This window comes from Ranitomeya variabilis, chromosome 2 (genome assembly GCF_051348905.1).
Source record: "Ranitomeya variabilis isolate aRanVar5 chromosome 2, aRanVar5.hap1, whole genome shotgun sequence".
Taxonomy (NCBI): Eukaryota; Metazoa; Chordata; class Amphibia; order Anura; family Dendrobatidae; genus Ranitomeya; species Ranitomeya variabilis.
Window position 1 is genome coordinate 900,686,418 of NC_135233.1, and position 25,908 is coordinate 900,712,325.

At 37.4% G+C, this 25,908-nt stretch overlaps 1 protein-coding gene across 1 annotated transcript in view; it reads right to left on the minus strand.

Annotated features, from left to right (window-relative positions):
• NAALADL2 (N-acetylated alpha-linked acidic dipeptidase like 2) overlaps nt 1–25,908 on the minus strand; it is a 1,269,517-nt gene that overhangs the window by 840,330 nt on the left and 403,279 nt on the right. The window contains exon 2 of the mRNA XM_077290507.1: nt 7,377–7,893. Coding sequence (XP_077146622.1) covers nt 7,377–7,893 — 517 coding nt within the window. The remainder of the gene's footprint in view (nt 1–7,376; nt 7,894–25,908) is intronic.

Here is a 25,908-nt window from a genome sequence, read left to right on the forward strand (position 1 = left end):
TCCAGAGAGAGGTTATGGTTATAGCTTATCTAGGACTAAGCAATACATCTGACATACTGTGCGATACTGTGTGAAGATATAGAAGTAGCAAAGGTTAACATCATCTTCTAGTCTTGTTCATTGAATATTGTTTGCTAGTGGATCAAGATAAGTGGTGAACTGCTGTAGTCAATAGGGCACATGTTTTAAAGGAAAACGGGTCGCATTCTTAACATTTGCATTCAGCTTGAACGAATAGTCTGAAATTAGGCAAAAGTAGATTTTTAAGTTTATAGCGTTGGGAATTCAAGATGGGCCAATTCTGAGAAAACAGACATACACATTAGGACTGGTGATGAGCGAGTATAATCATTGCTCGGGTTCTCCTGAACATACTCGGGTGGTCTCCGAGTATTTGTGACTGCTCAGAGATTTAGTTTTTGTCTCTGTAGCTGCATGATTTGCAGCTGCAAAACAACTTGAATACATGTGATGATTCCCTAACAAGAGAAAAAAAGAGAAGAAATCTGTCTTATCTTCTCAAGATATGAAAAATACACGGCACTCTGTAAAATATGAATGTAAGTGATCAAGTAGGGTCTCCAACCCATATTAGCAAATGTGTAGAAAAACACACTGGCACTCAACATTGGCACTCAATGGTTTATGAAGAAGGATAAGACTATTTATTTCACATCCTGACAAACAGATCAATTGCTGAACGTTTTCGGTCCAGTTTTGGGCCTTCCTCAGAGCAATTCAGTTTATCTGGAGTAGTGAGTCTATGTAGATAGTCTGACTGATTACCCTTCTGATGAACTATGCAGTCGCTAATGTAATGCGGTAGGGAAGAAATGGTAGCGCACTCCCAAGAGTCATAGAACGCCACCAACGCTGGAGCTTCATACCAAGCACAGTGAGGCTGACCGCATCCCAAAGCGGCACGTAACGCTTATAGCTACCATTTTTGGTAGCTCAATGGTTTATCCTTCTTCATAAACCATTGAGTGCCAAGTTTTTCTACACATTTATCTTCTCAAGAGCCAAAGGATCAGAATTATGAAAAGCCACTGTCATAGGAGTATGGCAACAATTCTCTCATGAAGAACGCAGGAATAATCAGTCAAGCTCAACATTCTTGTGTATGAGGGAGGCAGAATAGATATCTTTCAGCTGATTGACCTTTTAGCCCACAACTATCTAATGTGTTGGGGAAAATTAAGAAGCAAGAAATAAGAATTATAAATGTTATTTCCCTTGCTGGAGTAAACAGGACATTGTTGCAGCCATGCAGAAGCAAAGGATTAGTTTACACTCGCCGACATGGTCATTAAATAACCACCGATCAGCTGTCAATTGCTAGCCTTTATACACAGTCCAAACCGGCTATGGATATGCACTGAATGATCAGTAATAGGTCTGTCAGTGAACATAGACTGCAATTTTTTTTCAGCTGCAAGAGTGATTTTTACACTGGATGATGCACTGCCGAAAAAGTTGATGTTTTGTGCAGTACAAAAGATCATTTCTCCTGACGAACAAGAGTTTTGCTCACTCGTCGTGCAGTCGGCAGCCTGTTTATACTGCATAGCTATCATGAAGCAAGCGCTCCTAGCAATACTCGTTCATGATCTGTGGGACATAATTTGAGGGATTCATTTGTGATAAAGCATTTATTGACATACAGTAAACGTTGATATTTTCTGGAGTAGAATCATTAGACAACTCATGACAAGTTCAGCTATAAATAAGTACTAGTCAATTTTTCAAGCCACTTTATATGATCAGCACAAGCAGTTGAATCTGAAATAGATATGTTTTTAATCAAAAACTGCTATGCTGGAAGCATCATCCTAGGGAGAAATTTGGAATACACATAGGGATAAATTAACAGCAGTCTAAAAGACTTTAACTCTGTCTACAGCATTCTAAAACATGAATAAAAATTCTCCATCTGAAAAAAATTGTGGACCTCATTTTCTGAGATATTAGATTTGTTGCTGTAATCCTGTGCAGTAGTATACGTCGTCTTTAGGCTGACATCAATTTACTATCTTGTACAATGTTTTAGTGTCTTTTTTACCATGAAACTGTGTATCAAATATGACTTAGCTCCACAAAATGCATATGAAATATATTTACATGAACATTTTTACCCTAGTTGGAGAAACACATCTGTATAGGTTTTCACAAGAATGTTTATAATTTTGAAAATGTTTAATGTTTTTATTTTATAAACGCATTAGTGACCACTTTTCCCATTTGTGCAGTATGGACAAATTTGGCAGTGTGTTTGTTTTTTGTACTTTGCTGCTTTTTTAATCTAAAAGGGAATTTGTTAGGAGATTCAAGCTGCCTAAACAACAAGTGGAATGAAATAAGGACAGGCTTTAGTGTTATAAACAGCTTTATTTTACTGTAAAATATTGTGACATCTCATTTAACCCGTATCATTCCATGACAGTTCAGTGCCGACAGCTGTAAATGTAAGCTGAGTGGCATGGGAAGAGGTATAGGGAGTCGGGACCCATGCCATTGGCACCCACACTTAGAGGGCTGTGATTGGTTAGTCAATCTGATCGATCACTGCAGAAGCTTGGAGTTGCTAATGGCCAAGCTCCTGCTGTGACAGCCAAAAAACGTATCTGCACCACCTGTGCCTGTTTAACTCCCTAAATACTGTGATCAAGAGCAACACTTAGGAGGCAGGGAGAGTTTTTCCTCTTGCTTCAGATTGGTTCCACCATGACGCTATCATGAGGGCCCCATAATTGCCATGATGACTATGCTCAGAGCATGATCTATGAGCTTTTGTACAGGTATAATGTATTGCAATTTTGGTGCATTGCAATTCTGTGATCAAAGTAAAAAAATTGAAAGTCCCCCCCAAAAATTACAAAACTAAAACAATATTTTACCAATAAATGCACATTTTTGTGTGAAAAAAACAAGGACACATATTTGATATCACCGTGTCCGAAATGACCAGATCCATAAAACTGTTATACTAGTTAACCCCTTCAGTTAATACCATAAAAAAATAAACTTCGCAAACTATGGTTTTTCATCATACCACTGGAATAAAATGCGATAAAAAGATGAATGTAAATAAAAATGGTATCGCTGAAAATGTCGTCTCAAACAGAAAACAAGCTGCCATCCAAAAACATCAGTGTAAAAGTTAAAAAGTTATAGCTTTCAGAATACAGCAATGCAAAAATATTTTTTTTGTAATATAATAAAATAGTTTTTATAGTGTAAAAGTGGCAAGTAGTTTTGAGCGATACCGTCCGATGCTTGAAAGTATCGGTATCGGATAGTATCGGCCGATACCCGAAAAGTATCGGATATCGCCGATACCGATACCTGATACCAATACAAGTCAATGGGACACCAAGTATCGGAAGGTATCCTGTATGGTTCCCAGGGTCTGAAGGAGAGGAAACTCTCCTTCAGGCCCTGGGATCCATATTAATGTGTAAAATAAAGAATAAAAATAAAAAATATTGATATACTCACCTCTCCGACGCAGCCTGGACCGCCACGCGACCAATCACAAGCCGCGACGTCATCTAAGGTCTTTCAAGCGCTCATTCTTAGGAATGGAAGATGCCGGTTACATCGGTAAGGTCCAGGCTGCGTCGGAGAGGTGAGTATATCAATATTTTTTATTTTTATTCTTTATTTTACACATTAATATGGATCCCGATACCGATTCCCGATATCACAAAAGTATTGGATCTCGGTATCGGAATTCCGATACAGCAAATATCGGCCGATACCCGATACTTGCGGTATCGGAATGCTCAACACTAGTGGCAAGCCAAAAGAAAAAAATACATAAATGTGGCACCTCTGTAAATCTTACTGACCCAAAGAATAAAGTTGCCTTAGCAATTTTACCATACATTAAACAGCGGATAAATGCCCCTCCAAAATACAATTCCTGAATTGCTGCCTTTTGGTCATTGTGCCTCACAAAAATCAGAATAGAAAGCAATCAAAAAATGTTATGTGCCAAAAATGGTTCCTTGAAAACGTCAACTCGTCCCACAAAAAACCAACCCTCACATGACTGTTGACAGAAATATAGGAAAATATTTCTCTCAAAATATGTCATTGCAAAAACTAGTTTTTGACAAGAAAAGCATCTTTTAGAAAGTGACAGCAGCCAAACATAAAAATGATATAAATCTGGAGTTGCTGTAATTGCACAGATACAAAGGATAAAGTCAACTAAATAACTTATACCACATGAGGAATGGTGTAAAAATAAATAAACCCAATTTTTCATCTGCTGTTGATTTGTTCTTTCTGCCACCCTAAACATCACAGTATATCTTTACTTATATTTATCTTTCTCTCTACGCTCTACCGCTCTCTACCATGTAAACCTCTGAAATACATGATTCAGATGGAACCCCCGGCACAAGATGTATTATAATGAGGCTTATGGAGGCACTAAAGATGCCGTCTGACCTATGTTCTGGCAATATCTGTCTTTTTAGGTGGCGTAGTTGGCCACAGTTTTTTGCACTTCTGTAAAGAAGGACACCACTAAACAGAGGCCAGAAGGACTAGAGAGTAACTCTTCTGCTTCATTATAGTGATTGTGAATGCATCCCTCAGAGGTTTCATTTGAATCACGTCCCAATGTAAGTGTTCAGCGTATAGCACAGGTTAAATGTGATCTCAAATGTTAGGTAAAATATTCCCAGCTAAAGCTTCAACTCAATACACCAAAAAAGAAAGTCCCCACTCAGGTCCATCATCTGTCAATGGAAATATAGGGGGCTTCCACATTATTGGTACTGCAAAGGCTTTTCAAAAGTGAAATGACTTCTTTCTCACCCCTCAATAGAAATCCAGAAAGTTCTGCACTCCAAAATCCTAATGCCGCTTTCACTTCTGAGCCCCAGTGTGTCTAAACTAAATTTAGCATCCACATGTTTAGCAAGGGTATAATTTTCAAAATGGGGTCACTTGAGGGGGCTATTCTGCTCATCTAGCACTTAGTTGCTCTGTATGTGAAGTCAGCAAACTATTAATGCTACTAGGAAAATCAGCACTTCAGGAGTCAAATAGTGCTCTGTCCATCTTGAGTCTTGCCAATGTGGCTAAGCATTACTGTGCAGCGACGTATGGGGTATTTCCACTTTCGACAGAAATTGTGTGATAATTTTTGGTGCCATTTTTACCCATTTAACCATTTGAAAATGTAAAATCTGGAGCTAAATCTAAATTTTTCTGGTAAAAATGTAATTATTTTTTCTTTGCTGTCCAATGGTATACACCCATGGTGTAAATATGATCAATGCCCCCTTAAATGAATTTACTGAAAGATGTAGTTTATAAAATGGGGTCATTTACTGGGGATGTCCTGCTGTAGGGGCTCTACCTTTTCTGCTAAAACAACATTTAAGTGCTAAAAATGTAATTTATTCTTTCTTCACCAAATGGTATATTTTTCTGTGAGGCACATGGGGTGTCAACATGCTCGCTGCACTACTAGGTTAATTATTTGAGAGGTGTAGGTTGAAAAATGTGGTCACTTATGGGGTTTTTCTGTGTCTCTGGCACCTCAGGGGCTCTGCCAATGTGACAGGGCACCCTCAAATTATTCCAACAAAATCTCAACCCCAATGTGGCACTTCTTCCCTTGCACAAGAAATTGCATGGTGCATTTTTTCCTTTACCCTTGTGAAAATATTTTTTGGGCTAAAATACCATTTTCATGGGAAAAATATGATTTATTATATTCATGGCTCTAAGTTGGAAACTTCTATGAAGCACCTGAGAGTTCAAGGTGCCCATCTTCCATCTAGATACATTTCTTGAAGGTCTTTTTACCAAAATGGGGGGGGGGGTAACTTGTGGAAGGTTTCCTCCTTTTAGGCACATTAGGGTTGAGTCCAGCCATTCTTTCATTTATAATGTCAAATGATACTCCTTCCCTTTCAATCCCTGCCTTTTGCCCAAACAGTAATTTTCCCCCATATGGTGTATTTAGGTCAATTTTCTCCTGTTTCTTTTTAAGTTGGGTCTAAAGTTACATTTTTTTGAAACAAAAAGTAAGATTTCCTGTGATGCACCAGAAGGGTTTATAAACTTCTTGATTGTGGTTTTGAGGACTTTGAGGTGTGCAGTTTTTAGAATGGTGTCCTTTTGGGTATTTTCTTTCATGTAGGCCCACAAACTCACTTCAGCTGTAATGTGGTCCCCAAAAAAAAGGTTTTGTACATTTTGTAGGAAAAATGAGAAATTACTGATCAACTTTTAGCCCTTCTAACTTCCAAAGATTTTTTTCTCCAAAGATTCTGCTGATGTAAAGTAGACACATCTAAAATTTATTTATGTAAGGTTTGTATGACATAACTCTGTGCTTTAAAGGGAATAATTAAAAGTTTGAAAATTGTGACATTTTTAATATTGTTGACAAATTTCTGATATTTTCACAAATAAATGCAAGTCATATCAAACAAATTCTACCACTGTCATGAAGTAAAATATGTCATGAGAAACATTCTCAGAGTCATTGGGATCCATTGAAGTATTCCAGAGTTATTACCTCATAAAAAGACACTGGTCAGTTATAAAAAATGAGGCTTGGTTATCAACATACAAATTTGATGGATTCTTAAGGGGTTAAAATATGTTTTTTAAATAAGATGTACACAAAAGAGTCACTGAGGCAGCTCCACATTTTGTTATTTGAGCCACATAAGATGGGGATCTACCCCTGAGATTCTTCCCCATAAGCTCATTTTGACGCGTTGCTCAACCTAATAGTTGAAAACCGTGAAATCTGACCAGGTTTTCTAGTGGCCAAACCATACAATTATGAATTTCCTCACAGTTTGACTTTCACAGTAACAATAAGCTGGATAATCACAGTTCTTATTCAATATAATAAAAACATGACTCGTTTGGTAAGCTGACTTTCTTATTTTTCAATCACCATATCCTGTAGTGATTTTTTAATCACTTTTTATGCTACAATATTGCAAGGACAGATCACCCCACAATTCAAGACTGTTCAATTTTAGCACTGGAAAATTCTAGCAAAATCAAAATTTTAGATTTTTTTGTCATAATCAAAATCCAAAATTAGATTTAATTCCTCTATATTTAGTTTTCATAGTAAATATGCTTAGCCACTGTTCAAAGCGTGAAAAATACCTCAAATCATATTTCCTTACCTGATGGAGCAAAAACCCACAGGTGACATATTGATATGTTTACACTATTTAATTAATTAATATAGAGCAATAAATTATTTTCCCTTTATAAATTATAAAATTTAAAAAGGCAACCCAGTAATATATTTAATTTAATATTATGGTTTGTATTAATAGAAAGAAACCATACAGTCACATTAAAATGAAAGATCTACATACCTGTAAAATTGCTCTATATTTTCTTTTGTGATGTTCTTTACTATGTCGTTAATAATGTGAACTTCACTTGATGAGTCAGGTTCATTTGGTAAAAAGCAATTACTTAAAGTTGGATTTCTTTTTGAAAAATATCCTACTAAAATCCCAATAAGAAAAGTAAAAATAAATATAAAAAAAGCTTTAATAATTGTGCAAAAGTGCAAGGATGTCTTTGGTTTTGATTCTGTAAAATGAGAAAAGTATTCAGGTTCTTCCTCTAGTCTTTGAAAACGTCCCTTGGGAGAAATGGATAGTTGATTGGAGGCAATTGTATGCGAGAAATTTGCATCATTGTTTTTCTCATGGCAGTGAATGAAACCTTCAGATTGAAATTGCTCGGCTCCAAGTTCCTCTAACTCTGTCTCCATGTCCCATTCTAGTTCCAAGGCAGAAGTAGGAATATCATCATTCTCCATGTAATGCAGCTCTGGCAGAGTTCCTATGTCTCTTTCTAGTTTCTGGTATGATAAATCATTTCCTGCAAAATTAACAGTGCAAAATGTATATTAAATTATATTTTAGTGATTAAAAATGTATAAAAAACTATAAAAAGAACTTTAAAGTATTAGGAGTAGGGATAAACAAACTTGTTCAAGTAGAATTGATTTCTACTTGAATTTTACATGAACCTGCATTTTGGAGAATACCGGGTTTTTTGTAATTCACTTGGTATGAACTTGTCAAAATGGCATCCAAATATGTATATATAGTAATTTTTAATTTTTAGGGGTTTTTTTAGCATAGATGCTTGATATTTTTGTAATTTTGCTAAAAAAAGAGATGAGTGGAAAGGTGAGTAGAGAAATTTTGTTTTCTATCTTTTTGATGGGCCTCTACAGTTAAAAAAAAATGCTGGTCAACGAATCTGCGGGGGAGTGAATTACAAATCAAAAAAGAAAAAAAAAAATCAGAATTTTGGTGATATTATAAAAATTCTACTATCGATATTCTCAATAATCCTGCTTCCGTAGTTGGCTTTCAGGTGTCTCACAACTTCTGTGGGACACTTGTTGAGAACAATTAGCTTTAAAAAAATATTCAGTGGTTTGGCAAGGAAACATTTGCAGAAAAAATATTCATTCAATTTGTGTTTAGTCCACTCGGAATTAATCTTCCAGGCTCCTTTCTCCGTCTTATTTTATTCATTACGCATGAGCTGATTTATACTTTGATTTTCACTAAGTACACAACATAAAATGGAAAAATAATCACCTAACGCTAAGTAAAATGTAATGTGTTATTGAAAAACAAATGGTGGCATTATTTTTAAACTACCATAATCCAAACAAATATTTTTTATAGGACCAATGTTAACAATTGTAAAAACTGTCATAATGAATTAAGGTCTGACTGAAACTTGCAGAATTGGATGATGTTCCTTTATGATAATACTCAAGTGCTGTTAAGTATAAAGACTACTTACTCATCACAGTCACATTTGATGCAAAAATCATTTACTTTAGGAGAAAACTGAAAAATCAGCTAAGAAGGACTTCAACAATCTTTGAAAGCTACGAATCAGCATCAAGAGTGTTGATACATTGTACCTTATGTAGATAATCACAGTGGGCTAGACCTAAAGGCAGAAAAACATTTCAAACACTGACTACACTGACCTGCATAATACCATATTTCCATTCACTATTTTCTAGAGGTACTTCAGATTTAATCAAAATATTTCCACTGGTCTAAGTATGCTGCTCTTCATGTAATGACACAGTTTAACATGTTGAGATTTGGAAGATGTTATGGACAATGTAGGCAATTCCTTTGAATATCAATAGGTACTTCTTTATTCATAACCACATTTACTTTTAACTGGCAGAAATATAAAAAAGAGATGCCCGATAGCAAACATAAAACTATATTCTCTGGTATAGAAGAGCATTGTGCTTTATTGGTGTCCCAATTTTCAAACCTTTTATAGTACAATTCTCCCCACCTTTTTGTGGACAGTGAAGATCTGTGCTTGCATCACCATATTTCAGTAGATGTAAGTATTCTACATGCATGCCATCCTATATAGAGATTAGGGGCCACAAAAGTACCCCTACAAGTATATGGGTTAATGAAAATAAATCACTGACATCACATACTGCCATCCATGCGCGATCCTTGAGCTGTCCATTTTTAACAAAGCAATGAGTAAAAGAAACTTAGCAATTTATTAATTTTTTTCCCATATGAAAAAAAAATCAATGATGAAACACTAAAAGAAGAATCTGTGACACTGACCAAATACTGATGAAAAATGAATTTAAAACACCAATAGAAATGAAATCCTTTTTTATATGAAAATAACATTCACTAACATCAATAGAAGGCCTAACTTGAGGAGTTTTGCCAATTTGAAACCCCAAGCATGTCAGTTGAACCTGCAGATATCAGTTTGTGGGTAAACCAAACATTAGATTAAATACTTTCTGATCGGTACAGACATAATCCACCAGTAGTCCAAAGGTGGGGTCCTTCTCTAAAGTATCTCCTGATGTGTTTCTTCTTGGTGTTTAATCAGGGGGAGAAAAAGATAATAACTGTTGCTGTTTGCGCCACTCATAGTAACGCATCGATAATCTGTGGCCCCAGAGATTATTTATGCATAGATAAGTATGGTCCCCCATTTGGACCTCTGGTGAATTATATCTTTTCCAATCAGGAAGTACCATAGATGTACACTTAATATTGAGAAGATGAGTGAGGACGTTCCTTTTCTTTATGAATATTGAATACGATATTGGCAGTTGTTTATCCTCATTTACTCTGATTGCCTTATTGAATATTTAAGCTATTGATAGTTTTTGTTTTACCACCCCTAACACTATATGAATGCTTTGATTTTTCTCTCTCTGAACTATAGAGATTTTTGATGCTGGGACATTGCTATGCACTTTATTTTCTTACTGATGGTTGGTGAGTAGTAAGTAGCTTTGAATCTGCATATTGGGGGATTTTAATGTGACCTACACAGACGTGAATTGTATTCCACAATAATACACCAAATAAACAGTTTGAAAAATGAGTGTATACATTTTCATATTACTCCTTAGACAATACTATGATGTATCAATGTTGGGGATAGCTGTTTATGGTAGTTAAATAATAATATTGGTCTATTTCATCTAGACATCTACCAAGCAGTCAATATCGCCCTTAATGATTACCCCAATTCCTAGATGCATAGTTGGCTGGTTGTTTATATAACTGAGTTAATACACAGGTTATTGTGGGAATTAGGGTTGAGCGAAACGGATCGGACAAATTCAAAAGTCGGCGACTTTCGGCAAAGTCGGGTTTCATGAAACCCGACCCGATCCTAGTGTGGGATCGGCCATGCGGTCGACGATCTGCGAGCCAAAGTCGCGTTTCGTATGACGCTTTCAGTGCCATTTTTCAGCCAATGAAGGAGGACGCAGAGTGTGGGCAGCGTGATGACATATGTCTCGGTCCCCACCATCTTAGAGAAGGGCATGACAGTGATTGGCTTGCTTTCTGCGGCATCACAGGGGCTATAAAGGGGCGTGCACACCGACCGCCATCTTACTTCTGCCGAGCTTAGCATAGGGAGAGGTTGCTGCAGCTGCAGAAGAAGGGATATAGTTAGGGAGGGAAGATTAACCCCCAAACCGCTTGTGCTGTAGCGATTTCCATTGTCCAACACCACCTTTTTTTTGCAGGGACAGTGGAGGCTATATTTTTGTGCATCAGCTCTGTAGCTTATTAGGCTGCCTTATAAGGCTCCCTGATAGCTGCATTGCTGTTTGCACACTGCTGTGCAAACCAACTGCTTTTTTAAAAGCAAAAATCATGTTGCTCCTTTCTGCAGTTATCTTGTTTATTTGTCCACACTTTTGTGTGCAGCAGTCCTTTTTGTTGCTGCCATACTTGTCCTGAGATCATTGTAGGGAGATTGAAATTGTACTACAGTCCTTGTATTTTTTCATATATCTTCCAGCCCCTTTCTGCCACTTACATTGTGTTGTTTTATAGACTGGGCCTGAGTTTTGGTTCAGTCTCCTAAAAAAAAAAGTGAGATTCAAATTCTCACAAAGTGGATAAACTTCAGTCCTGTTAGTTTGTCGTATATCAGGCAGCCACTTTCTGCCACTTACAGTGTGTTGTTTTATACAATGGGCCTGAGTTTTGGTTCAGTCTCCCCCCAAAAAAGGGAGATTTAAATTCTCAACAAGTTTATATACACCTTCTACCTTGTTTTACAGTACCATATAATGGTTGTTATTTTGGTTAGATTTAAAAAAAAATGAGGAAGTCTGGTGGAAGAGCCCGTGGGTGGTGGTTGCCAGCTGGTACTGATGGTGATGGTGGTGGTAGTGCATCTGGTGGTAGTGGCAAAAGCACAATAGCACCTAAGGTTGGAGGTATTGAGCCAGCGTCATCGTCTGGCTACACAAGGCCTCGAAGGCTCCCTTATCTGGGAGTAGGAAAACAGCTTTTAAAGCCAGAGCAGTTGTCCCTCACAGGTCATTCCCCTTTGATTACTGGGCATCTAAAATAGACACCTGGCCTGAATTGACAAAATATGCATAACAGGAGCTCTCTTGCTCTGCTGCTAGTGTGCTATCAGAAAGAGTCTTCAGTGCTGCTGGTTCAATACTGACCGAAAAAAGGACAAGTCTGGCTACCCGAAATGTTGATGATCTAACCTTCATTAAAATGAACCAATCATGGATTTCAAATTATTTGGCCCCCCTTCCCCTGCTGACACGTAGCTTGCCTGAAAAATGTCTTGCTTTTGGCCTCCTCTTACTGACTTCTCCAATTCCTCCATTTGCAGCTGCTGAATGTCCACCATAGGTCATTTTTATACCTTCCTAAATGGGCTGACTCCCCCCACAGGGCCGAGGTCACCACCTGGCGCAAGCACCCGTGCGAGTGTCGTTTGCCTGGACAGGTGGGTGTGCCCACTCTTGGGTGACGGCACTGGCACAGGGTCCCTCATAGTACAATGAAGTGTCTCTGATGGTGGTGGTGCACAAGCAATGTCAGACACACCGTCGTAATATTAGGGGCCCTGTGCCAGCACCGCTGTCCACGAGAGAGTGTTCCCCCCAGCTCGAACAGTGCTCTACCACTTGCAATACTTACCTCTCCCTGCTTCACTACTGTGTAGTCTGTGCTGTTAAATCCTTCAATGGCACTGCCAATACAAATTTGTAGAAGATAGTTAAAATATACAGGGGCCCTGGCCTCCATTTAGACCAGTTAATACTTTGCGCCTACTACCACTGTCTGCTACTCAGCAGAGGAGCCCACCCCTGTACCTAGCTATGCCACCTGTTTATTTATGAACAATTTTTGGCAGACATTCAGGCTACTTTATTATTTGGGCCTACTAACTGTGTCTACCACTCATTATAGTTTTTCTCCACTGAACAAAGCAATGCTGCCTGTTTTGTCCTGTTACCACATTTGAACTGCATTTAGCCCACTTTATTATTTGGGCCTATAACTGTGTTTCCTCCTCATCCTGCCCATTGCCCAGCCACTGCTAGATGAGTCTGCTGGTACATTGACCCAGACTACTACATTCCCCTTGCACTCTACACAGCCAGAATCTGACCCTGCTGAAAGTCAGGTTCCCCTTCCCGCATACTATACCACCTTACACGGGAACAAAGAGGAAGGTGCAGATGAAAGTGCAGGTTCCTTCATCAGGTGGGGGGGGCATACTCTTTGGCGACGTCACTGGCACAGGGCCCCTCATAGTACGCAGAAGTGTCTCTGCTGGTGGGAGGCGCCACCCGCAGTCAAACACACCACCGTACTATGAGGGGCCCTGTGCCAGTGCCAATGCCAATGAGTGGGCCCCCCTGCTTGCTCAGGATCACAGCACTTGCAAAGTTGAAATACTTACCTCTCCCTGCTCCACCGCCGTGATGTATTCCGTGTTTCCTGGGCCCATGAAAATCTTGAGCCAGCCCTACCCCCCCACAACTTTAGCCAAATTACCCCAAGTTTTCAATGCCTAACTATTATTATAATGTAAATTAAGATTGACAAGCTTCAGTAATAAGAATTGATGTTTTTGGCATTAAAATTGTGTTTTCCTGTCCTCCACTCACTGCCAACTTTGATTCCCCATTGACTTGCATTGGGTTTCGTGTTTCAGTCGGCCCCTGACTTTTCGCAATAATTGGCCGATTTCACCCGACCTGACTTTTGACAAAGTCGGGTTTCGCGAAACACGACTCGATCCAAAAACAGTATAAGTCACTCAACTCTAGTGGGAATCTTTAAAGAAAAAAAAACAGGCTGACTAATACTTTCCTAGCATTTTGAAGACACAAAAGAGCACAGTGAGGCACTCACTTTGCTCTTTTGTGTCTTCAAGCTTCTTGGTGGTGTGTGAACATAATCCTACAGACTTGTTCAATGTGCAAATAGCCCATGTGTTTCTGTTTCCTAGAATTTTGTAGATTTATGCTATCAACAAATCCTTATTGTAGTAATTTTAAGCAAACCTTTTTTTTAATAATTTACTAAAAGTTATATTTTAATCACTTTGTTTTGCCATTTCATACTTTTATTTGGACCTGTTGCTTACATTTTTGCAGGTTTTTCTTTGATGTTTGGGAGTGTTTTAAATGTATTTTGGCTTTGTATATGCATTTTTTGTCATTTTAGTTATATCTGGCAGGCTTACTGGAAGCAAAGCAACCAGAAGAAAATTACGTTTTAGTCCCTCTGCAGTGATCGGGGTGGTGCAGGGAGCTGCAACAGTCATCGCTGAACATACAGTTAGAGTGCTTTGCAACGTGTGTGTGCAGAGAAAGCTGTCAGTCATGTTGCAAATGGAGTGATACAAGCGTTCTCAGGTGTAGTGAAAGATGACTGTAACCGTTCCCTGCACCACCTCGGTGTTTGGAAGTAAGGAGCTGCTGTAAGACAAAAACTTAATTTTCTCTGTATAGCTGATCTTCCAGTAAGCAAGATAAACAGGATTCAAATGCTACTTACCTGCAGATTGCCACTCTGGAGTAAAGCAAGTTTTTTGAAGTGATAGGTTGCCTTTAAGATCAATAATGACTGCATCCTTAAAGGGAACCTGTCACCCCCAAAATCGAAAGTGAGCTAAGCCCACCGGCATCAGGGGCTTATCTACAGCATTCTGTAATGCTGTAGATAAGCCCTGATGTATCCTGAAAGATGAGAAAAAGAGGTTAATTATACTCACCCAGGGGCAGTCCTGCTGCGGAGGGTGTCGTGGTCCGGTCCGGGGCCTCCCATCTTCTTACAATGACGTCCTCTTCTTGTCTTCATGCTGCAACTCCAGTGCAGGCGTACTGTCTGCCCTGTTGAGAGCAGAGCAAAGTACTGCAGTGCGCAGGCGCCGGGCCTCTCTGACCTTTCCCAGTGCCTGCGCACTGCAGTACTTTGCTCTGCCCTCCACAGGACAGACAAAGTATGCCTGCACTGGAGCCGCAGCATGAAGACAAGAGGGCATCATCGTAAGAAGATGGGAGGCCCCAGACAGGACCACGACGCCTATTGGACCGGACCGCAGCGGGACCGCCCCTGGATGAGTGTAATCTAAACTTTTTCTCATCTTTCAGGATACATCGGGGGCTTATCTACAGCATTCCAGAATGCTGTAGATAAGCCCCTGATGCTGGTGAGCTTAGCTCACCTTCGATTTTGGGGGTGACAGGTTCCCTTTAAGAGGTATGCAATAAAGAAAGCATTTGCATTCCGCTTCTTTTATTGACTAGATAGTTTATTTTTTTCCATTTTTGCAGAACATATTTTACATGACTATTCCATATGAGGAATCATAATTAAGTAATGCATCACATTGCTCATGAAATGTTCTTGTATTGCTTTATGAGATACTTCGCACTTACTGACTTATTTATGTAGGTGGCCTTCTCTGTTGATAAATTAGACACTCAGCCCTTTGTGTCAATGCCATATGGCTTGTCAGCTGTACATGAAATAAATTCTATTAATTATATGTCATATATGGTACAGATAGGATATGAACCAAATAAAAAATCTGACTTTTTTTCTGCAGTGTAGAATTACACTACCTCATATAACACAGTGTATTTGTAAAAAAAAAAAAAAATAACAGCCAAAATTACATATCGGGCTACAATATGTAACATGTTATGCCAATATAAAGTATATGAGAGAAGATTTATTATGACTGGAATTTTATATGCCAATCTTAATCCATACTTTGCTGACATAAAATGTCCTTAATGAACACCTCTTAAAAATGTCAAAGACAGACAAATACCTAAATATTTAAGAATGTAAGGGTGAGTTTTATTTTGGACTGACCGACAGAACTGTAATTATTCAATAATAAAATTAATCAAAGGCAGAAATTGCCTAATAATTGTTATATCTGTAGCATAGACTTGGTGAACAAAGAATTTAATGTAAAGCAGCACTTGCATGACAATGTTTTCACAAAAGACTCCTGAATGTACATCAGGAATAACACTGTTTCTAGGCATAAAATGACTTGTATCCTGAATTTTTAGCAGTTTTGTCTCTTGCACTCAGGCTTGGACTGGCCTTTAGGGGAACAGGGGAATCTCCCCCGGTGGGCCCCTGTGCAGATCTGGGCCTCCAACCCCACTGTATGGGCAGTACTTGATTCATTCTGCACAGAAAAAAGCAGCATCTCATCATTCATTAACCCAACTTATTATTACATAGATATATAGGTACATTTGTGAATGAGAGCAGAGTAATATTTTATGCAGGTGAAAAATGGGTCCCCAAAGTCAATGTTACTGGTGGGCCCTTGACACCCCAGTCCGACAGTGCTAGCACTAGAAGCCTCAGCAGTTTCTCCTTGTGCTTTTCTGATTAGATTCTCCCCTGCTCCATCTCTTCCTCTCTCTATACTGGTTCTTACTCAACAGGTGTAATATGATCCCTCATTACAAACAGAAATGTAGACCAAAGTGAATGATCAGTGTAGGAGACAAAAATTGGTAATAAAGTGGGGAAACAGACAATTTTCTCCATTATGATATGCTACACAATTTCATGTCTTCACTTGCACTGTTGATTTATGATAACAAAAGCATAGTTACTATTGCAGGCCACAAGATAGTACCCAATTATTTTTTATACCTTGGATTATAACTGTAGAGGCTGTCAATATGATCATTCTAGTCATGTCATGCATGCTGTGTGACATTACATCACAGCTTTAATTAATTTTACGGTGAGCAGATTATCACATCAATTATCACGCCACCTCTTTTTACCACAACTCTATCATGATGAATCAAATGTGTCAACAATGTTATAAGAAAATAACAGTGTCTAATACAAATAATGTGCATTATTCTGTCATGCTCATCAAGAAAGCAATTGACAAAGACATGAATTTTGCATGTAAAACCCACTAATCTGGCTGTAATCATTAAATTAATAAAAGTGTTTATCAAGGACTTATGTCATTACCTATCAATTATATCATTGTTCTCCAATTCCAGACTTTGAGAGCCACCAACAGGTCATGTTTCCGGATTTCCTAAGTACTGAACAGTGATGGAATTATTGCCTGTGCAGGTGAGCAGATATCACCTGTGCAAGCAATGCTAAGGAAATACGGAAAACATGACCTCATAGTGAATGTTGTGGACTGGAATTGGGGAATACTGCTTTATATAATTAATAAATATCGAAATGGTGTGCATCTCACAATGTAGCAACCCACTTGGATGTACACAAAGTACATAGTTGGAACAGCACGGCTTTGTACATTGTGCAGTGGCTGTATTTGGGTTCTACAACGTAGCTCCCATGTACTTAAAAAAGACCTGAGCTACAGTAGCTGCTACTAAACATACTACAAAACCTTGCCAGTCGGTCATTGTACACTGCATACATCTGAGCTTGGTTTTATTCCCCAACCACTCTGATATTGATGACTATCCTAAATATACATGTTTTGCTACCTAATCTTAGATAATGTAGGGGCAGATACCCAGATTCTAGTAGTGTTGTGTCACTAATTAAGCTGCTTAATGTAGTTAGAACAGTGATTTTTGTAAAATAAATAAACTATCAGCTAAAGTTTATCACTACATTGCCTGCTGCCAGGTATTCTAACCATGCCCCATCACTGATTACACAAGCAGAAAGCTGATACAGTGTGCACAGAAAGATGTCAATTTTCATTGTCAGAAGGGATATACAGAGCTCAGAATACAGAGAACTGGTAAAAATGCATTTTTTTTACAAAACTACCATTCTGCTATCAGATGGGGTAGTAAAAACTGGTAACCGTTTACTTTAATGCAACAGCATGGTTTCCCGCGTGATTTTTTTCCGCTAGTATTCACGTCTCATGTTTCTATTAAATACTGAAGGTCTTGGTTATAAAGTAGCAAGCAGGATGTACACTGCATTGATTCAGACAAAGAATACATTGGATGATGACCATAAATTTGATTAGTCTTGTAAAAAATATAATGTCAGAACTTGCCTGATTCTTTAGTATTTATGCAGGTACTCAAAATTATGTAGGACCATTGGTAACCCATCCTCTCTTCTCTTTCTTACAGCAGCCTAGATCTTACTCCCTGCCTTGGACATAAATTCTTCTTAGGCTACTCTCACACTAGCGTCGGGCTCGGCCAGTCGCAGTGCGTCGGGCCGAGGTTACCGACGCTAGCGTTCTCTGCGCCGCACAACGGGGGCAGCGGATGCATTTTTCCAGCGCATCCGCTGCCCCATTGTGAGGTGCGGGGAAGTGCGGGGAGGTGGGAGCGGAGTTCCGGCCACGCATGCGCGATCAGAAAAAGCGGACCGTCGGGAGCAAAAAACGTTACATGTAACGTTTTTTGCTCCCGACGGTCCGCCACAACACGGCGTAACCGTCGCACGACGGTTGCGACATGTGTCAATGCATCGCAAATGCGTCACTAATGTTAGTCAATGCAGAAAAAACGCATCCTGCAAGCACTTTTGCAGGATGCGTTTTTTCGGCAAAACGACGCATTGCGATGTATTGCAGTTAACGCTAGTGTGAAAGTAGCCTTACAGCTGCTGCCCAAAGACTTAATCTATAGCCTCTCTGTTTTTTTTCCTGCATTTTTAGCTTTTGCTTATTATTTTTTCAATATCTATATGACAGTAGTTTTTAAACAATATGATACGGCCACATATTCCCATGTAAGGCATCACTCGATATGTCGTTTTCAGCTGTACTGCCTGCAGACATTGCCCAGACAAGGCTTTTTATGTTAAAGAGCCAAAGAATAAGACTTCAATGATGAAGCTCTTAACTTTTGCTCTAAAGCTTATGGCTTTTCTTGGTCCTCATTAGGTGTGTTGCCCATGCAAAGTCTCAAATCTATTTGCACCAGAATGTTCTCCATTTTAATTATATGACATTAAGACACTACACAATTTATTAAGAGGTATCTTTTCACTATTTTCCTGAAATTCACTTAAATCATTATTGGTTTTTTTCAGGCTGGCGCAAAAAAATGCCGAATTGCTAGTCTTAATAAATTTGGGCCATTGATTTCTAAAATCATCATGGGAGGATAAAAGAATAGAATATCCTCCAATTAAAAATGAAAATTAAAGGTGGACTTGGGAACATACCAAACAAGCATAGTGCTGCTATGTGAGCCAGGATAGGTGGTAATAAAAAGTTTTGTTTGTCAGTTGGATTTTTTCTTCAAGTTTCTTGCAATTGTTGTACATAATTTTTTTTTTCTTACTCACTTGTGAATTATTTACTGTTTTCCTTTTTGTCATTAGCTGTTTGGAAATAGAAGTGTTGTAGAAACAACATGTGTAACAAAAGTAGAGTATTGTGTTGCCTTTGTAATGACATGAAAACTTTGAAATATAAAACTTTGCCAAGATTAAGTACACTTGCATAAAGCATATTGATCTTTTCTGATGAAGTTTCTATGAGCAAATCTGTCAAGTGAAAACCGCGCTTGTCATGTACATTTACCGAAGGTTTTTACGTAAACAACAGAATGTTAAAGCTAATAAAATGCGTTGTCATAGTAACGGAGTTATAAAATAAGAATTCTGGAAAGAAATAACCAATCTACACTACAGTACAAGACTGTTTGTAAAGGTTCATTATTCCTAGGAGCTAAAAGTAGAGCCTCCACCTTGGGGCCATGTTTGCTATGAAATATATCAGTGAGAGTTTGGGGCAAAATAGCTGCCAAGACTTTACAGAGCACTGTAGCTATAATATGCTTTAGTAACCTTTAACCTTATCCAGACTTCGTTGAAATGAGCTGTCATATTTGAGAAATGTCAGCTCTTGGTCATTTGGTCCTGTCAATGTTTATACCTAGAAAGATTTAGGAAATATGCCATCTGATGGTACCTACAACTCAAAAATCCTTTTGTTTGCGTTGTCATCAAATTTGTATAATTTACTTAGCAGCTTTATGATGTCTGTAATGATCCAGAATTTATGTTTTCTGGATAAATATATTTTCAGCAAGATAGAATTATGGTGCCAATATGAATATAAACTTTGTATTCTGCCACACTACTCCAAATATTTCAGCTAATAATGATTAATGTCATTAAAATGTAATGTTATATAATTTTGTAATGTGTTTTTAAGAGTAACCGTAGGTTTCATTTTAATTTCAGACATCAATAATATATCTGAGAGAAATGATCATTCATTTTCAAAATGTTAAATGTATGGGTAAAACCTGTATTCAGTGTAGACAGAAGAAAATAGATGGCAGTTTTTACTGGTGAGATTCTATGAAGAGTGGAGGGGGATGAGGAGGGAAGGGCTATGTCTCTAGCTCATCCCTTCTCTTCTCCAATACCCCCATATGTAGAATCTTACCTTAGCAGCAACTGCCATCTCCTGTCTCAGTAATGTAGCAATCTGTCTTCAATGAATGCAGATTTTACCCATGAATTGAGAATGAATGATTAGTCCAGGAGGATGAACGGATTTCTCTGATATAATATATTACAAAGTTTATTGTTTTCATATATAGTTTTGATTTATGAAATTAATATTAAAAGATAATAATAATAATTTAAATTATATAGCACCAACATATTCCGCAGCGCTTTACAATTATATATGATTTAAATTTCTCATTAGTTTAGAAATATTGTTTTTGTGTTTTTTCATTGGAAACATTCATTATTTGATTCAAAATGATGAACATTTATTTGTCTTGGTCATGTGATAATCACACAGATGCATGACTTATAAGAACTCTGATAACTGATTTAACCGTAACAAACTGTGCACCTGTGTGTTCGTCACATGACCATGAAAGATTTCTTCAGCTGGAGTTAAACAATGAAGGTTCCTATTGAATGACAGAATGAAAGTTAACGAGGCATTAATAACATGGTAAGTTGTAAAGTTGTATAATGTTTCGTGATATAATGAATAAACTTGATGAAGGGTAAAAAAATTTCAAATTGTATAAAGAGCTCATTGTATATATATAGGGAGGGAAGTTTGCAGTCTCTGTTATTAGACAGATTTCAAAACATTTTTTACAATCCTTTTGGAATTTAGCAGCAGACTAAAGTTGTGTGTCTTTGGGGCTTCTGATATGTGGCTCCTGATTACCCAACCCCCATGCTGTGTGTCCAGGACTCAGAGATATCACAATTGTTGGCAATATCCTGAAAAAGAATGAGTAAAAGAAGAAATAGCGGGCACCACACAATTTAAATAGCTCAGGGATCAACCACGTGCATATAACAACGTACAGAGAAAATAAGCAAAGAAAAAAGATATGCACACTAGTGGGATCAACCAACTATAATATCTTTTATTAAACACTTAATTACAAAGAGCAACAGCAAAAAACACATAATATAAAAACATTTAAAAGATATTATAGTTGGTTGATCCCACTAGTGTGCATATCTTTTTTCTTTGCTTATCTTCTCAATATCCTGAAAAAGCACATCTGTGAACCTTTCTGTCTGATTTGTCCGCTTTAATGTTTATCTCCAAGACATCTAAGAAAGCAAGACTGACTTGAGATTCTAATGAGTGTTGTTACGGAAGGGTAATCAAATCAGTTTTATGAGCAGTATTAAATAGTTAGGCATATTTCTGGAAAAATTATATTGCAATTGCCTTTTTTGAGGCTTCTGTAAAAGTGAGCTAGCTACCACTTTACTTTGGTACAAGACCATCTATCTTCTATTTTTATAAATTTTGACAAATCTAAAGACAGATGAGGCCAAAATTTTATCTGATGATGGGAGTGTTGATCTGCATCTGATTTCTCTACCTGAACAAAATTCCCCTTCTAAACCCTCATACAATACTAGAGATAATAATTTAGGGAAAATTAAAGGGAAGTTTCCTAATATAGCTCCTTATTCTGCTAAATCTGTTAAAGAAACAACAAATATCTCCAACACAGACAAATTTGCTTCCTACCAATCAGATGAATCCATTAACTCATCAGGACAGATGTAAAATGGTCATTTTGGGGAGTTTTATAGCGATATAGATTCATCTGATTATAGAGGCGACTTTTTTTCAGATGATATGGCCCTTGATGACATCTATTCTTCAGAGTCATATTCTTCCTCAGAACACAAATCTAGTAGTGAAAACTCTGAATTTTATGAAAAATTTTAGCAAAAAACTAAACCAAATCAAATCAGAAAACATTACAAGGGCACTCTAACAACAACAACTCATTGATAAACGATATCCAAGCAACAGATGATAATCCAACAGAAAAATTTATGATTAGCATATGTAAAGCCCTCCTAGTTTCAGTGAAAAATACTACTAGTGATGATGACTCAAAAATATCTGAAATCAATTTGGAATCTGAAGACTCTATACACTTAAACAATACCAAAGCATCCGAAAGTTTCATTAAAGAGCTCTTTAAAGATATGTTATCATACATAGCTGTTAACACACTCAAATTCTTATGGAGTTTCTGATAACTCCTTCTATAACTCAAATTAAAAATCTCTTCAGACAAAAAACAAAGGTCCTCATATACTAATGAAGACCAAAATCTTGCTACAATCTCTGATTCATTAAAAAATATCCAAAATGATTTCAACTCTTTTAGAAAAAATCTAAACAATCTTGAAGACGTTAAAAAAAAAAATAATGTAAAAATTAGAGGGATTTCAAAGTCGGTCCAGAACTCCCAACTAAACGATTACATCTCTTCATTAATTTCTTATCTACTTCCTAATGCCAAAGAGGAAAATTTAATTTAAAAGGCCTTTAGAGTACACAGACCATCTGCTCTTCCTCATGATGTCGAAACAGATGTCATTGTCTCCTTCTACCCCAACTGGGTTAGAAATGCTTTACTAAATATACCAAAAGAGCCGAAATTCCTTTCTTCCCCATATAACCACTTGGTCTTTTTCAAAGACCTATCTAAAGAAACATTACAAAAGCAAAAATTATTTCAGTCCACTACCTGTGAACTTTGAAAATCTGGAATACCTTACAATTGGTCTCAGATCTCAATGCTAAAAATTAAATTTGCATCCAAATTGATCGGTATTTCATCTTCGACGGAGGGAGCTGACTTCCTGATAGGTGCAGGCATAATATCCTAAATGGACTCCCACGGACTCCTCTCTAAGTCAAAATCTGATCTTCATCCCAAATGAAGAAATACTACAAACAAACAGCACCTTATTAAACATAATGACTCTATTATTTGAACACCCAGAAAGACTTTTCTTCATTTATTCCTCAATTGTATCCTGTTTTTGAACTGTACTTTGCCCCACAAGGTCATAGGAGCACCTAAAGGTGATTCCAGACATCCCAGGATATATTTATTTTTCCTTTTGAACCATATTTGACTTTTGAGTAAGCGACAGTTGTCCTGGTTCTATTTGAGTAAGCTACAGTATGTTAAAGTATGGAAGTCCTGTATTTTCTTTCCCCTTTCTTTCCCTATTATCCCATGTATCCTATTTTTCCAGCACCCTTTACCCTTACCTTTGTTTAATTTGTAAAACCATAAAAATTTGTTGGAACTTTTTTTTGACATTTGTCATTAAACATCCAAAACACATAAATGGAGTTTATTTTCTCAGATTAATACCAAGTCATAATGCAAAAAGTAGTATACATACATTGAACAACATTTATTGAGAGTTTTAAATACTTTTTCACATTGCTCAATAAGGGGGTGATTTAAATCAAGAAGTGAATATTTTGTAAAGGATGTAATATTTTCTAATTGCACAGAAAGTCATATGCCTTGCAGCACTGAAATGCTGGGAAATAAGCAATCACTTTTAAAAGTTACAGTTTGCTGCATAAATAACGATAGCTATCACTTTCTTAAGATTAAGTGGACGTAACATTCTTATCTGGCTGAATAATGGACTTGGAAGGCTGGTTTACTTTACTACATAATGCAAAACCCTTGTATAATGCATGTCCATATGTTAGAAAAGAACTCCACTGTGTGAATCTTCTTTCTTTTTTATATCTTTTTGTGATAAATTATTTTATTAATTTATTTTACAATAACATTGGCTGGTGCTGTATGTGATTTGTCATCACTCATCTGTGCTCATAGGGTCTTACAATCAGAATTCGAGAATAAGATATCTGTATGTTTTTGGAGAGAAGGAGGACCTCAGGGGATGGTAAATATACAAAGTCTATGTGTATGGATGCAAATACTTTGTTAATCCTCCCCGTGCTTCACTGAAATTCATGCAAAATAGAATGAAAAAAATAAAAACTAAATTTCTTTCAAATAAAATATAGCTTTATGCTTGTTTTTTTTATTTTCAAAAGTAATATGAGATCATTAACTTCATAATTTGTTACACATTTTCTTATGAATGGGGCAATATTTCATGTGTGGTCAAAAACTGGTCTTTGGACACAGAAGAGCTTTGTTAGCAAGAATTTTTGAAGTGCAAATTTGACTGAAATAGATTTCAGATTCCATATTGCATTTGATAGACTCCAAGTTTCCCAAACAGCAGAAACCCTCCTAAAGTGCCCCCATTTAGGTAACTGTACTCTTTTAAGAATACCTCTAGGGGTGTGTTGAGCAATTGTAACCCAGAGATGCTTCACAGAACTTTATAACATTTATACACGAAAAGAAAATGTTATTTTCCTGCAAAATGTTCATTTAGCCCCAAATTTGTAATTTTCATAAGGAATAATAAGAGAATGACCATATAATTTATTATGCAATTTCTCTCGAACACGGCAATACCACACATGTAGTAGAACATCAATGTTTGAAAGGCTCGGAAAAAAAAGAGCACCACTGTTTGATTTATGATATTTCTTCTGAAATCATTAGTGCTCAGTGAATAATGAAATATTCGGATATGGAAAATAGGCACAAATAAATTCTAATATCCATGTATGCGACCCGAAAATCGAATCCAATGCAAGTCAATGGGAAAGCTTAATATATTCTTCTGCTGGACCCAACAAACAGGTCTGGGGGCATGAGAAAAAAGCTGAAATGGATGGGAAAGATCTAAAACTAAATAGGAACATCGTGGAGAAGATGCCTGCATGCCTTTCTGACTCACATATGGTATCTGGGAATAATGTCAGACTATTGTGCAGGTATTACGGATGTATAATAAGACCTACCAAACCTAATTTTTTTTTTTAAAGGGAAAAATTATAAAAAAAAATTTCCTTCATTATTACATGTATATAAAGCAAAAAAAAAAAAATAACTATACCTTCCCTTGAGCATATGTTCACACAGAGCATTTTGGCTTTATTTTTTCCTTCAACATTTGTGAGGGCTCCCACTCCTATATTTGGGAGGTCCTTCCCTTCCCTCTTTCCAAATTATTAGCTAGATAGTGGATTACATATTCCCTATCACTTTACAATGCCAGCTAAAACATGACCATTTGAATTTTGGGCTTCGCCCGCCACATCACCACGTCCAAAGCCATGTCATTATGCGGCCCTCACTTCACATTTTCAGAGGGCCAGCAGGTGCCGTCTAACCCAAGTTTGGTTGGGGCTCTCACGTGGCCCTGTATCATATATTTGGGAGAGCTTTCACTCCTATATTTGAGAGGTGTCTCCCTCATTACAAATTGTTAACTAGATAGTGGAATACATATCCCCCATCACTTTACAATGCCAGCTAAATTATGCCCATTTGAATTTTGGGCTTTGCCCGCCACCATCACCATGTCCACTGTCATATCATTATGTGGCCCTCGCTTCACATTTTCAGAGGGTGAGCAGGTGCTGATAAACCTGAGTTTTGTGAGCTCCACCGTTCATTTTGGCCACCGGATCCCAATGGAGCCACTGCTACAGCGGGTGAAGCCGCTGTTAAGTGATTATAGGTGTTTCTCACAAAATTAGAATATCATCAAAAAGTTAATTTATTTTAGTTTTTCAATACAAATCGTGAAACTCCTATATTATATAGAGTCATTGCAAACAGGGTGATCTGTTTCAAGTGTTTATTTCTATTAATATTGATGATTATGGCTTACAGCCAATGAAAACCCCAAA